This window comes from Dunckerocampus dactyliophorus, chromosome 1 (genome assembly GCF_027744805.1).
Source record: "Dunckerocampus dactyliophorus isolate RoL2022-P2 chromosome 1, RoL_Ddac_1.1, whole genome shotgun sequence".
Taxonomy (NCBI): Eukaryota; Metazoa; Chordata; class Actinopteri; order Syngnathiformes; family Syngnathidae; genus Dunckerocampus; species Dunckerocampus dactyliophorus.
This window is the reverse complement of record NC_072819.1, coordinates 9,556,817-9,573,012: the sequence shown is the minus strand read 5'-3', so window position 1 is coordinate 9,573,012 and position 16,196 is coordinate 9,556,817. Positions and strand designations below refer to the sequence as shown.

General features: G+C 39.0%; 1 protein-coding gene across 12 annotated transcripts in view; it reads right to left on the bottom strand.

The window, feature by feature from the left end:
• Positions 1-79: 79 nt before the first annotated feature.
• The window catches only part of dmd (dystrophin), a 235,406-nt gene continuing 219,289 nt past the window's right edge, over positions 80-16,196 (bottom strand). For 8 of the 12 annotated variants that reach the window (XM_054772691.1, XM_054772698.1, XM_054772696.1 and 5 more), the window contains 9 exons: positions 14,676-14,812; positions 14,375-14,413; positions 13,456-13,521; positions 10,491-10,556; positions 7,610-7,768; positions 7,279-7,522; positions 4,812-4,926; positions 3,142-3,231; positions 80-1,852 (listed from right to left, as the gene is read on the bottom strand). In XM_054772691.1, coding sequence (XP_054628666.1) covers positions 1,710-1,852; positions 3,142-3,231; positions 4,812-4,926; positions 7,279-7,522; positions 7,610-7,768; positions 10,491-10,556; positions 13,456-13,521; positions 14,375-14,413; positions 14,676-14,812 — 1,059 coding nt within the window. In that variant the 3' untranslated portion in view covers positions 80-1,709. Of the gene's footprint in view, positions 1,853-2,995; positions 3,022-3,141; positions 3,232-4,811; positions 4,927-7,278; positions 7,523-7,609; positions 7,769-10,490; positions 10,557-13,455; positions 13,522-14,374; positions 14,414-14,675; positions 14,813-16,196 lie in introns of all 12 variants that reach the window. The other 4 variants (XM_054772719.1, XM_054772736.1, XM_054772742.1 and 1 more) reach the window with 3 other exon arrangements.

Here is a 16,196-nt window from a genome sequence, read left to right as displayed (position 1 = left end):
AAACATAGTCGTTATACCTAATGTATACTGTATTAGACTCATCTATGAATACTCATGATTATGAAATAAACAGACAAAGTCAACATAACTGCGTGCTTTATTGATGTACAGTAAAGCATTTTTATAATACAGTAGTAAGGCATATATTTGGTGGAGTTTGATCTGCTGTGGCATGTTAATGTGTTGTCTGCGACGAAGGGTGCGAGGATGACACACAGTAACGTTAGAAATGACAAACTAATACAGTGTCAGAAAGCAAAAATGATGGCAGGTCATGAATGCAGCGAGAATATGACGACCAAAACTGCACAAAAGTGAGTGTGTTTGTGTGTGCGTGTATCAGCCTTCTTTCATTGGTGACATATGGATTTCATTTAGATACACATGCTAGCATAGAACTAACCCCACACGTCAAAACTACACTTGAAAACAACACAAACTTTGTCAAAAATTGATACACAAAAGACAAGATTCCAATTTGGGGATCTGTTCAAACAGGGGTGTCCAAACTGATACATTTTGTGCATTATAGATGAGGGCCAATATAAAACAAGCTGCATGCCAAAAGTGGCCACTGGGCCACCCTTTGGACATCCCATGCGTCAATAGGATTCCGACAGCCGAAAAACAACGTGGCCCTTGATTTGAATGTCAAGTCGGGTTTGAAGCATCAAATAATTTGCCTGTAAATTTCAGTCGTTTTTCAGCAGCAGCCTTAATTACATTTTTTTTTTCCAGTAGTTAAAACAGACTAAATGATATTCAATAAAATCCCAGTGTGCAACATGTACCTAACATGTGCCAGTGTAAGAACTAAATCAACTAAACCAACTGAACGGACTATGCGAGTATCAAAACAGACGCTCACACGCTAATATATATACAAAACAATATTATTTTATACTCATATATAACCCCCAAGTTACGCTGGAGAGCCAAAGCGCACACTTCCCAAACAGGAAGTTACCCAGCATGCTCTGCGGGTTATGAGTATGCACCAGTAATGTTTGGCATCTATATTAGTATTTAAGCACTTATTTCGAAACCCGCATAGTCCGTGGGGGGCAGTTACAGTGTGTGTTCTACATTTGGTACGTGTTGTGTTATTCTTGGCTGCGCCGTGAGTGAGGGGGGAAGGCGCTTTGTTTGTAATCAATTCACTTCCAACATACATGTTGGAAACGCTCACACATTTTGCACCGACACGTCCTGAGATGAAAACGTAGTTAATGGAGACGTATTATTAATCATGGAGTAACATACGGATGATGGAGAGGGCCCACTAACACACGTGCCCCACACACACACACGCACACAACGTACTGTAAAGTTCCAGGATGCCTGCATTACCTTAACAGTATCGTACGCTGTTATATAAAGACATTATAATAAATGTATTATTACAATCATTCTCTTTTTTTTTGGATACAAATGTCATTTTTGCTGGTTACAAAATGATGCACGCTAAACACATATCTTTTTTTTTGTTGCCCCCACATCCCAAAAATCTTTTTATACAATTGCATAGAAGTTTAAAAACCTCAGGACGGTTTAAGAAACTACCCAAATCTACAGAATCTTTTTTTTTTGTATTTGAACACATCTTTTGCCGGAACCACACTGACAAAAATAGACATTTTTAAATTCTGTTTGTCTTCCAATCCAGCTCTTTTGACTAGAAAAGCATGCAGTAGGGATGGAGGGGTGTATCAGAAGGACGGTGCCTGGTTCCCGCTCGGCTCGTCCGTCATGACGCTGACCAGAGACTCCATGGCGCGGCCCAGATCGTCTGCCATGTGGAACAAACTCCCGATGCTGGGACCCGAGGAGGGACAGAGGTTGGCAAACAAACCTGTTGGAACAAAAAAAAAATGGAGATACTCTAACAAACAAAATCTACCTTTGCGAGTGAACGAGCGGCCAAAACGCATGGGAAAATATGCATATTTAAAATATCCGTATTCGTGTGGACACTGGCCTATATGGCCAATGATGCAGATTATACGATGATGCCATCAAAAAAACTGCTACCGCCACAAATCAATGGCAGTCCTGTGGGAAACACTGAATAGTGTGCCAACTATTACAATTGTATTTTTTCATCAAATTCATATAAAACAAGCTTGAAAAATACAGCTAAATGTTAATATGTGCTAAAATAAATGATAATAAGCCACTCACTTTTTCAACGAATATACAGAAATCCCTTGTTTATCTCGGTTAATTCGTTCTAGGCCCGACCGTAATAAGAGAAATACGTGAATTCTTTATTTATAAATGGAATATTTTCATAGTTAAGAGGATAGAAAACCTGTTTACGACTTTTTAAATACACTTTTTAACATCATCAGAGCAGTCGAGACATGAAATAACACCCGTATAGTCACCTTACACACCTATTACCCAATATAGTAGACATAACACAAAATAAGACATAATATAGACACACATGTTAGCAATGCGAGAGTTTCTTGTTATTCTTTTTCACTTCCTCTTTTGTACAGTTATTCCTGTGGTGGCTATTATCTCATCAATGTAACATTAATGACACCTAGTGACCAGTGTAGAATACTACATATCATCGTGTCTTTGAACGGGTCTTCTGAATGCCTTATATTTGTGCTTTAGTTGATTTTGCCATTTTTATGCTTGAAAATGCTCAATTCGGGCAACAGATATGTAAAATTTGCTCAAATATGCACATTTGTTTCACTAATAATAGGCTGTATTCAATAACAAAACAGCATGAATTAATAATTTTGATTTTTTGGACAAATCGTCATAGTGAAGCCGCAAAATTCAAAGTACATTTGTGCTACACAAAAAGAGGCTCAAGCTGACTTCTTTTCAAATAAGGAATACATTTAGCATGAACAATGTAGCATATGCAACATCACACAGCTTTGATTTCAAGTAGTATTTTAAAAAATGACTTCAGTTTGTTGATGATTTATTTTTAAGAGGCAAAAAAAAGACAGTTGAGGGAGTCACTGACCTGTCATTGGTGTCCCCTTCGCCCTCCTGGCTCACAGGGAAAAGTAAGGAAAGAAGATGAGGAAGTGTCAGTCAAAGAAAGGGAGGAAACAAAAGCAAGAGTTTGAAGGGAAAGCACTACGAAGCAGGACAGAATGTTCTTCAAACCTTGGCTATGAGGGAAGGAGTGGTTGAGCTGTTCCATCACTTCCTCCAGCCCAGATGCATCCTGGGAGGGCGTGGACAGCTCGTCGTCACCTGGCACAGCAAGGAGACAGATTAAAGCAACTGTAAGTACCTACCACTGCCACAATAGGTTGCAAATGCGGAATACAGTGGTGCCTTGGTTAACGTCATTAATCCGTTCCAGAAGGTCCGACTCAAACCAAAACGGACTCTAGCCAAAGCAAATTTTCCCATAGAAAATTGTATAAATCCAATTCATCCATTCCAGACACCCAAAAATTTGAACACAAAACCCATTTTATAGACAATAATTATAGTTTTACATATAGAAAATGATGTAAAAAGAATTTTAAAAAATGACAACTTGAAACTGAACATTTAACATCACAAAACCATCAATTAACCAAATAACACAAACACAATACTCTGCTGAAACCACAAAAATGTAACAAATATACCAAACTAAATATCAACATTCTAGAACCAATAAACACGTACCTTGCCATTTAATATAAAAAACGGAAAAACAAAACAACCCCTGGCGGCAGTGACGTCGCGCAAGTGCGCCCGCGAGGATGCCTTATGTCCGGTGACGTGTGCTATGTTTGACTGTGGATGCTGTGAACATGCTACAGTAAGTTGGAATGCTTATGTTTTGTTGTTGGAAGCAGAAATGAGTGTTATAGATTTAAAGTGAGAAAGGCACCCTCGATGCGCCATTGGGTTGATAGACTGTTGCACGGGACACTGTGTATGCATGTATGTGTGTGTGTGTGTGTGTGTGTCCACGCAGCAGATGACTGAACTTCACCATCACGTTTACCTACCTTTGAAATGACCACCGTCTTCTCATTAAGCCGTAAAATTCGGAGGTCTTGCACCCTTGTGTCAGTACGGTCCATCACCTTTCTCTTTTGTGCAGTCCATGTGTTTGTTTCATCGTGTATCTCTCTACAACTCTGATACAAACGTCCTAAAATGATGCCTGCGGCCCACAATGCAATGAAAAACGCACTAACCGAGGCGGACGTTAACCGAGGTACCACTGTACTACATTCACAAGTTGAATGTTGGTCTTAATGGCTTATACTTTGTATTTGTTCATTTAGCCATTTTTATGCTTGAAAATGCTTAATTTGGGCAAAAAAGATATACAACTTGCTTAAATATGCATATTTTTTTTACTAATAATAGGCCGTAGTCAACCACGAAACAGCAATCATTCATGAATATTTTTTTAAAAACCATGACAAGACTGAGAGAGCGATGTTCGAAGCGTGATGTAGCGAGAGACGACTGTACACAATGACTCCAATTTGTGTCTTTAATGCAAGCGTGAGTCTTGGGACTTGCTGACCAGATAATAAACTGCAAAGGGTAGTCACAAGGTGAGGCAGGAAGCAATTTGCTGTACCCATATGTGCAAATCTGACTCCAAAGGAGTGCCTCACCAGTCGGGACCCTTACAGCACGTCACTGCTGTAGTAGCACTGTACATACAAAAAGATGCTATGAAACACTGCATGCCCGTAAACCACGCAAAAATCTGTATACGCTGTGAAATCGGACATATCTATTTATAAACCCCAGCGTTTGAAGCGAGCTGGATGGAAAATCAAAGGATTCAAGCATGTGTGTATGTGTCATCTCACCCATTGTGTCAGTAGTCTGGCTGGCAGCCACGCGCAGATGAGGAAGGGAGGTGTCTGAGCGCTGAGACGAGGTGGAGGGGGAGGACAGAGCAGTGCCGTTCACCTTGGAATCCGTCTAACGAAGGAAGAAAAAAAACAAGGCACACAGCTTGTACCGTATTTTCAGTCACAGTCACTCCTGAGTACAAGTCAAACATAACAGTTGCACTGGACTATAAGTGGCATTTAGCAGTATTTATGATGGAGTTATTTATTTATTTTTTTTAGGAGTGTCAGGAAAATATGGTTTGTCATTGCATTTATAAAATATTTTGTGTCCATTATTCCATTAGATTTTTCTCATATTAGTTTTAATTATGCACTAATTTACATACAAAATGTACTTCTGCTCTGATACATATTAATGTCACACAGACCTTCTATGATTATCTGCTCAAAGCTCAAGGCCTCTTGTTTCCAGAATATGTCCTTCACACACTCAGAATCAACAGCCTTGGACGTTTGGGCTTTTTACCATAGCTTTCATTTTTGATTACCCCTTCCCTTGCATATGCAAATATAGCAACATCTTCCCTGTAGACGTTAGACATTTTCTCTAGAAGCCGTTCGTTCAGGTTGTATTGATTTGTCTCCTTGCATGCAAGTTTTTAATTAAATTGTACCTCTCATTATTCTCAAGAACTTGTCTCTTGTCTATTTTGGAGCCAGGAGAAAATTTTCCCTTGACAAGGGGTGTCATGGCGCCACTCCTAACAACATGAAATTCCCAAGGGAAGAAGATGAAGCCAGAAAGAAGGTTTTTTTTTTAAGTGTGTTTAGAAACGTATCAAAATTTATGTATTCACAAATGAATGAAAACAGAATGAAAATCATACGTGTGTACAGTAGTACCTCGTGTATCGTGGTTAATTGATTCCAGACTCGACCACGATAAATTTATTTCCTTAAAGTAGGATTCAATACTAATAAATGGAACACTGTGGTAGTTATAGCATAGGAAACCCTTTTATAACTTTCTAAATAAAATTTTTACCATTATTACAGCCCTCGAGACATAAAATAACACCCCTATAGTCACCTTTACACTCATATTACCCAATATGTTAGATATAATCAAAGAAAATAAGCCATTTAAAACAAATTAGACTCGTGTTTGTGTACGTTCCAATAAATGTCTTCCGGACGCGTGGACAGGAAGTGACATCAGGGATTCAGAGTTTACTCTTAGCTGGAGTACAGCCACAACAGTAGCCCTTGTTATTATTATAATGATGCCTATTATTATTATTATTATTGTTATTATTAAGTTATCACGGTGCCTATTGTAAGATAATTATAAAACAATAAAAGCCTGACATTGGCGATCAAGTCCGTTGCGTGTTACTAGTGACACTGAGTGGCCAGTGTAGACTACAGTTCATAAACGTCTTGTATTGCCTTAAACCAGGGGTAGGGAACCTACGGCTCGTGAGCCAGATGTGGCTCTTTTGATGACTGAATCTGGCTCTCAGACGTTTCTTAACACGCTTAAAAAATAAATAAATAAATATATATATATATATATATATATATATATATATATATAATTTTGCTGACATTTTAAAGTAAAACATTTCTTGTGCATTTTAATCCATCTATCCAATTTGTGCCGCAATATGGGTGGCCAAAAACCAAAGCCAGTTGTCCAATATTTTACAGGTCAGACACCAAAACTTGATTTTTACTGGACAAAGCGGTAGCCCATCCGGGTCATTGAGAGGTCAAGAAACTTCCCTCCTTTAATCAAATAGTCAGCTAGCTAATTCTGCAGAGCAAACCCTTCTGACGAAGAAGATGGCGAAAAGATCTCTTAGACAAAAAGGTTCCTGACCCCTGCCTTAAATTGTATTTGTATTTTAGTTCATTTAAAACATTTTTATGCTTGAAAATGCTTAAATTAGGCCAAGAATACTTAAAAAGGTTAAATATGCATTTTTTTGTAATAATAGGCCATAGTCAACCACGAAACAGCGACAATTTATTAATTAATTATTTTTTGAAAAACCGCGATAGCGTGAGGGAGTGATGTTCGAACTGCAATGGAGCGAGGGATGGCTGTATTTAGTTAGTCAGTGCCTGATGCAGTAGCTACAATCTCCAAGCTAGACATAATTAGGTGTCCTAATTAAACAACACTGCTGCCTAAAATAGCACATTTCTAAATCCACACAGGTATCATATCGTTATAGTTGTACATTACTTACAGGTACACAGTCTCCAAGGCAGAAGCGTATTAGAAAGTTTGATTTCTGTGCTTAACTGCTCAACTCAATGAATTATTGCAGCCACTAGGTGTTAACATTAGTTAAATTTAAAAAATAAACAGCTATGTAAAAAACTGTGACGTGTAGTCTGGAAAGTACAGTAAATATCAGAGGCGCTACACCCCTAGTAGAAAAACAACAAAAAGAAACCAATGTGTGCCCACCTGCTCCAAGAGTTGCCTGAGCCGGTGCAGTTGGGACTCCAGCTGTTTGTTGTGGTCCTCAAGAATCTGCATCCGGGCCTCCAGGCGTCCTTTGTGCTGCCGCAGCAGCTTGGCCTCGGCGATGAGCTCTGCATCCCGCGCGCGCTGTGGCGACACTGGCAGCATCTCCGGAGGCGACGGCAGAGGGGACAGGCCCTTCCTGTCATGCGCCTTCTTCAGACGGTCGTACTCGGCTTGAAGCTTCCTGCGGCAAAGACGAGATGGGAATGAGGTGATCTGATTAATCACCAAACTTTCTCCAGCGCTGGGACCAAAGACGACTTGCGCTAACCTGTTTTCCTGCTCCAAGTCGTTGAGGACACGCTCCAGCTCTCCCTTCTCCTCCGTTTCCATGGAGATGAGGATCTGGGCCGGGCTGCGGGGCTGGCTAAGGGGAGAGCCTTGGTTCAGAGACTGGCAGTAGTGTTGGATCAACATGTGCTCGTCATCACTGCAAACATACGCGCACAGCAAAAATGCATAAATGAGTCAAAAAAGCGCCTGAAAGAAGCAGCAGAGAGGACGTCAGCAAAACAATAAGAACACAACTCAATATCTATTAGAAGTTCTGTAGAGCCTACTGCATATTTGTATCTTTACATGTGACAAATATACATCACAAATAAATATTCAGGGCAAGAGATCTTCCCATTTTTTTTCCAGTTTTGGGGATAAATTGTTGCTTTATAAGTCATAGGAACGGAAATGGAGAAGAGTAATGTACATGAGAGACAACTTAGGTACAAAGTACTTCAAGAGTCACACTAGAAAAATGTCTGCAATAAAAAAAATGTAAAAAAAAAAAAAGAAGAAGAAACAATGCTGATATAAAGCAAATCACAAATTACATAAGGTCACACGAGGGTCATTTCTTGCACATGCCCTATAAAATGTAAACAACAACAGTGATATCATTCTAACATGCACATGCATTAAGGGGCATGCACAAACATAAACAGGCTGTGTCTCAAATGCAATACTTCCGTCCGTACAGTAGATCCTGGCCTGAATGGTGTAAATCCATAAGTAAATGAGATGCCCATAAAATGTCAATTAAAAAAAAAAGAATATTTATTTTATTTAAACACACAGCTTGCCCCAGTACCACTAGTGAATGATAATGTAAGATGATCCATGAACACAGTGTTTAGGTTATACTGTATATGTTTCCTTTTTGCATCGCATAGCAACTATGGTGCTTTCAAGGACCACTGAAAAAAAAGTGTGAAATCCCAACACTTGATGAAAAAAACATTCAGTGAAGCATAAAGACATCAACATGTAAAAATTGCGTGTTTTTTTTTTTTTTTAACAGTGGTATATGCTGTACATTTTACCTGTACTATCACATATTTAGAAATTATTACCGACTTAGGGTGAATGAAATGTGTTTTCTGTCCATTTTTATAGAAAAAAACCCCATTTAAACAAAAATTTGCTGCGCCATGAATGCTGAACTGTGAATGTGTGGGGAGCCACTGTACACTTCAATAAATACACTGTGTACATAGTTCCAGAATTGGCAAAATTTGACAGTGTACACTAATCCCTCATTTATTGTGGTTAATTGGTTCCAGACATGACCGGGACAAGTTAATTTCCATATAGTAAGACTCCTTACTTATAAATGGAATATTTTTCATTAGAGCATAGAAAACCTGTTTACGGCCTTCTAAATATGTTTTTTTTTAACATTATTAGAGCCCTTTAGAGATTAAATAACAAACCTATAGTCACCTTTACACTCCTATTACCCAATATAGCAGACATAATAAGAGTAAATAAGCCATTTAAGACATAAACATTGTGTGTGTTGCTAAACATGTGTTCCCATGGGGAGCTAAGAGAAAGGCGGACAGCTTGGCCTGGCTTACAGGAGCCCGTGTTTTTATGACAGATTTTTATTATGGATTATTGTGTCTGTTGTGAAATAATTCAAACTTGCAAAGCAATAAAAGCCTGTTCTTTCATTGATCAAGTCTGGTGCTTGTGTGTCTGAACGAACGTTACAGTAATATTACTGACACCTAGTGGCCAGTGTAGAATACTACATATCAACACTTCTTTGAATGCCTTAAATTTGTATTTACACTAGGTCCCCAAATTACGAACACCCGTCTAGCGAACACTCGCCGATACCAACACAAGCCGACTGGTTTATATTTTATTTTATTTTGCCTTGTAGTGCTTAGGAATCAGTATGTATACTGCTACTGTACATGCTTGACCAGTAGAGGGCACTGTGACACTGCTAATGGGACCAAGAGGCAGCCTTAGCGCTAATGAGACCAACAGATGCTGGGCAGAGAAAGCTTCCGGTAAAGCTAGGAAAGCTGGGTTTTAGCTGGATGATACAACCCAGACAGAGCGTGTGATTAAAGTTTATGAAGATTTAATAGGCCTGCTTAATTCTACACCACCCACAGAACACTACCTCTTTTAGAAGAGTCTAACGAGGATGACAGTTTGTCCTTTTTTTCCAATATCTCCTCCTCCTCCTCCACCATAACGACGTATCCTCGACCACTCCTCTTCAAAGGTAAATAACATTTATCATTACGTATTATTATATCATTTTTATTATTGTTTTTTTCATTAATTATCCTGGTTTAATATTACTACTGCATCCAAACTCATATTTACATACATACACATATACTGTATATGTATACATGTACATGTATTACCTATATCACTGGTAATATTACCTTTTCCCCTACTTAAGAACGATTTGACATAAGAACGGTCGTCTGGAACCAATTGTGTTCATTAGTTGGGGACCTAGTGTACTTAATTTAGCCATTTTTATGCTTGAAAATGGTTCATTTAGACAAAAAAAGTAAAACGTGTTTAAATATGCACAAAATAATTTTCCCCACTTCTCCATTGTGTAATCATTAAAAATGTTACCAATTTGTTTCGCCCCTGCTTCAAATGAGGCAAAGTTTAGTCCGCTGCTAAGTGCAACATCTAGGTACTGACAGTGCACTGCGTTCAGTGTGAATGCACTCAAGCACTCCAAAGACTTAAGACGTAAGTACGGAAGTGCGTGATTTGAGACACAGGCGGAACATCTTATCGAACCGACCAATGGGGATAAGGAAGGAAGAGCAGCCAGGCAATGGGGTGAGCAGTGGCAGAAATAAAGAAAGCAAACAAAAAGCGTTCCTCACATGCTCTCATTGGGTGAGATACTGTCATTCAGATAACAGCCATTACGGTTCTCCATTTCTGCTAACCTGCAGAGGGGGAAGAAACAAGAGCAGTCAGTTGCAAAAACTCACTTCAAAGTCTTTTCTTTTTGCAAAAATGGCAGCATATGCCACAACCCTCGAAACACACACACACACACACACACACACACACACAGCTAAATAAAGCAAACTACAACCACACTACCATACTGTTGACTGAATAACTCAATCAAAAAACAGCATTATTGGTACAGCTCTTTGATGGTATAAATTGTGGAGCCGTCCTCAACCTGGAGGGCCAGACTGATTCATGACGACAACCACAAACTTGAAAAGTTGCAGCGAAAATGCCACAATTGACTCCTTGCGGCACCTCAACAATCTCAATGCATTTTTCAGATTTGGAGGATTGAGTGAGCTTTGGAGGGCCCATGCTGGCACCCTGCATGACGCAACTCGCCTTCCCAAGACACCTTTATACTCTTGGAATGAAATCAATAATGGTCTCAAAGCCATGACTCGTATATAAGATATTGATCATGTAAGCCAGGGTTGTCCATACAGAAAAATTGATGGATTTGGGGGGGGGGGGCACTTTCATACATTTTGTACATTAAAGACGCTAAAAGCATACAGTATATGCGATGCTATATGAACAAAACATCCACAGCATTTTAGCTTTGTGCTATAGGTGACATACATCCATAATATATATATATATATATGGCTCAGCGTAGGTGTGATTTTTTTGGGTCTACAACTTGACTTTTTTGTTCCATAATGCTCAGGATCTTTCAAAAAATGTAGAATGACTGTCTTACTGCACCCAACCTCAGCAGTAATGGCACGCTGCGAGAGGCCTTGCTTATGCAGCTCAACAATCCGACCACGTTCAAAAAGAGAAAGCTTCTTAGCTTTAGCCATCAGGAGGGCATGACAGTGTGAAAGCCTGACAGAAAATGAAAAATTTGAGCAAGCTTTTGGCTTTTATAGCCTGTGGTCTTAAACTTTTGATCAGCTAATAAACAGCCTATAGTTTAATTGTTGTTTTCAATAAATTACTTTTTCAAAATGCTTTTTGCCTCACTCCCCCTTCTTGTTTTTGCATATTGGAGCTCTACTTAACACCTCATTAAAATCCAAATCTATAATATATATACTGTATCTATATATATATTTATACAGTAGTACCTCGCATAACATAAACCTCCTTTTACGTAAATTCCACTGAACATAAAGAATTTATGTAAAGTTTTTGCTTCGTATTACAGAAGAAATTCCATATAACGTAAAGCGTCAAGCCGGTGCAAGTTTTTTTTTTCCAATCAACTTTATTAATGCCTCAAGTCGGTGCAAGTTCAGACTCACACTTGGTGACGCCTTCTGACGCTTCACGCGCTCATTGGCTGATTTTCGGGGCAGCGCCTCCGCTCTCATCTTATTGGCTGACTTATACAGCACGTTTGTGTGCGAGACAGACTTCTCCCTTCAACCTCCTTCATCTTCGTAGTCGCCTTTAAAATAACTTAAACAATTAAGTTAAGTTACAAATTAAAATTTTGCACACAGCATTATCTTGTAGTGCGTGTGCGTTTGTCTCTGAGACCAGCTGACTCTTACACTCTTTAAGGCTAGTCCTCCTCCTCCTCCTTCCTGCCTCCACTTGCGTGCTCCTGATCAAGACATCTCGTGAACGGTAAGATTGTTTTGGTTTTTCAGTTTTATTCATTTACAGTAATCTTATTTATTACCTTATTTTATATTGGAATGTTACTGTACTATGTTTATGCTAACGTTTTCTTATATTTTCCCACCATATTTGGTGGACTTTGAATATTTTGAAGTGTTAAAGGTGTGAGTTTGGGAAGATCTTGGAACGGATTAGGCTATTTACATGTATTTTACGCTTCGTATAACATAAAAACCCTATAACATAAACGTTCTCGGAACGGATTATTTACGTTGTAGGGGCGTCTACTATATATACTATATATATATATCTCAACTAGTGCTGGGACAAACTACTGATAATGCACTCGTTATATCATGATAATACAGTAATAATAATACATTTTGTCACCTGTAATGCAAAGCAGAGCTGCAGTTTGATTTATATATATCCTACTAGCATTAGATTAGCCTTTTAACAAAATCTAAAATACATTAAAATTATCATTATACAATCCTCGGGGGGGAAGGTTTGGCCACCATTGGTTTAAAGGTACGGATGCATGTGGATTTTCAGAGACATCAATCTTTACAGTTTTGTCAGGGGGGAAAAAAGGATCCAGGAACGCTGATTTTAACATATACACTGCCATACTCAGCAATGATTATGCACCCAATTTCCATAAAACAGCGATGGAACAGCCTTGTGTTGATGAGGTGCATGCAACAGTCACAAAAAATGTTTAAAAAAAAAACAACACACCAAGTAATTCCTCGTTTATCGCAATTAATTGGTTCCAGAATTATGTCATATTTTGACCAAAAAGACATGTTTTTTACATTATGAGAGCACTCTAGACATGAAATACACTCCTATTACTACTGTTTATAGTAGCTATAATAAGAGAAAATACAACATAAATAGGACATAATATAGACTCACATGAGCATTAGGAGAATTCCTTGTTATTTTTTTTAACTTCCAGTGTTGGCTATTGTCTCATCAATGTAACAATATAGACACCTAGTGACCAGGTGTAGAATATTACATGTCACAACATGTCTTTGAATGCATCTTCTGAAAGCCTTATATTTGTATTTTAGTTCACTTAGCCATTTTAATGCTTGATAGTGTTTTATTTAGGGGGGGGAATAATAAGAAGAATGTGTTTACTTGAATGTAAATACTTATTTTTATTTTCCAGGATGTGTGTGATGCTTCATTATCTCTCTAAAATCACATCATCAAAATGGTCCCCGTGTGTGTTTGTGTTACCGGTTGGCGTAGTGCTCGATCCGTGTGTGCGTATCGTCGTGCGAAAGCTGAGGGGATGAGCCAGGCCTGCCGGAAAAAAAAAAAAACAACACAAGGGAAGAAGGGGCCTTGGTGAATACAAGCAGGGACTCATTAATCCGCATGAATGCCGCATGAGCCCACAGGAGGGCAGTGTGCAGTGGTGTAACTAAGAATCTGCTAGAAGTAAAGCTCACTGTTAACTCCGCATCTCAGAGGACGTTATGCACCCTAGCTGCCAGTTTCAGAAAAATCCTGAAAATGCCTCTTTATGTGTATAAATTCTGTTTTATTTCATTGCGGCGGTGGGCTTAGCTGAGATGCTAAATGCCATTCATGGTGGTCCTTGAACGCAGTAGTTGTGTGTTGTGAGTGGCTTCACCGTGACTGTAATTCCATCTGTTCATCGACCATCTTACATTATCATTCATTAGTGTTGAGTACCTATACATTTTATACTTCAAGTGTATTTAATACATGTGTATCCGCTTGATTTCTGCATGTGTTTCGCCATTTTCCTCTCTCAGCCCTCAATACGTCTTCTTCATACACAATCTGTAACTGCCGGGTGGAGCAAAAAAGAACTGTTGCCCCCTACTGGGACAGAAATATATTGCCTACTGTACAATTCAGAAATTCACGCACAAGATGAATAAGACTTTGATCTGTAGCTCCCGTGAAAAAAAGCAAAAGACGTCAATAGACGTCTTTGGCAGTCAACGTTACTTTTTGAAAGGACGTCAATAGAAGTCTTTGGCAGTGAAAGAGTTCATATATTTTTGAAAAACCGTGATAGAGTGAAGCTACAAACTTCGAAGCGCTAAGTGGCGACGGATTATTGTATATTTAAAACCCAACTTGACAACAAAACAAGTGACAGTGTGTGGGTGTTTGTACTCACGCATGATCTACGGGCCAGAAGTTGATCAGCGTGACAGGACTGGAAGACAAAAAAACAAAAATGACACAGATGGCACAAGGCCACATGAAGGCATGATGGAAGCTGTAGTACCAAAAGAGAAACTACCACATTCAAACTAGTATTGGACCGACAAAGAAAAAAAAGAAAGTGACATTTTGGTCCACCGATCTTTAAACAATGCAGCTGTAGCCATGGTAATAGTAATCCTTTAATCCTTTAATTACAATGTGTGATCATGGACTAACTTAAAATTTCAAACAATTTTTAAGGAGAGACTCACGTTTCCATGTTGTCACCCTCTAGGATGGTCTGGACCGGCAGGTAGCCCATACGTGGGTGTTTGGCAAAGTAGCGCTTGGTTCTGAACTTGTTCTTCAGCACCTTGGCAAAATCCCTGACGTCCTCCCCCGACGTGGTCTGGGCACCAATGCGTAACGTTAAAATGTCGTTTGATTGCTCTCCATTTGTCAACAGAGGAATATGTGACTTGTTGGGCATACGGTAGATCATTTACACATTTTATACACCAAAACCCTGCATCAGTTCCGGGAGATTACACTTTTGCCTCAAGAACATTAAATTCTAACAGACAGAAAAGCAACAATACAGCATTCACCAAGCCTGTGTCTCAAAAGAAATACTTCAATACGTATACAGTGTACTTCATTCCTGAGTGCGCAAATTTTGACAGTGTAGTATTATCCCAAATCGATGACTGTCACACTAACTGGAAATCATCAATATTTACCCGCTTCTTCTTCTCGCCTAATTTATGGCTAAATGCTGGCATTTATGGCATAATGCTTCAGGAAGTTGTGAAGTGGGAGCTAATATCGTGGTTTTGAAGTCTTATGCTGTGATCGTGTTTTGATCTGACAAATCTTAAGTAAGTTGGATCAAGTGTAGAATTACTACAGCTTCTGTTTGGACTGCTCAGAGCGTCACTAGTGCAGCATAAGATGATTAGTCATGCCTGGTGAGAGGGGCGCATGGATGACGTTATATAAAGGTGACTACTGTTTTGCTACGCTTTGATCAAATGTTGTGTTGAATAAACGGGGTCAGCACATTCGCTCCGACAGAGTACAAGTTCATGAGTTTTTGTCTTGCTAAAGAGTGACCTTAGATGCCCTACACCTCAGCCGCTACACAGCCGCAAGACAGCGATGAATGACTAGGCTCATAGGCCACTGTTTAACTAGCCGTGTTACACGCACTGTTTGGAAAAAGCATTTATTTGACCAAAAGTTTAAAAAAAATCTGTATGTCTAACATCTTTAAGTGTACTAAAAATCCCATGGTATGCTGTGGACACCTGGGGCTTGTAGACAGGTGCGGCCTATATAAAGTATGTACAAATCTTTTTTTCCCTCTTTAAATTTAGTGGGTGTGGCTAATATGCCTGGAAATTATGGTACATATTGAAGTGTGCAAATTGAATACTTCCATTAGTACACAGCAGTAAGTTATGTACAATCACTTCCTGAGAGCGTGTATGTGTAGACAATGTCCCTAATGTCTCTGCACACTTATAAATACCATCCATCCAAACACATGTTGATAGCAAATGCTTTTGTCTATATTTTTTCAGTGGTGAATAAAAACAATAAAAGAGGCACCATGGATATGATATAAGAAAAAATTATTCATTTTGTTTTAATTTCTCCAATATTAATGTTTACAATCTGAAACTGCCGTAAAATACTGTAGATAGACGGATGTATACGCGTTCTGCATATGCGTAGAACCGATCGCGATTCCAGTACGGATCGCGTAGTGACAGTAACGCGACATATTGGAG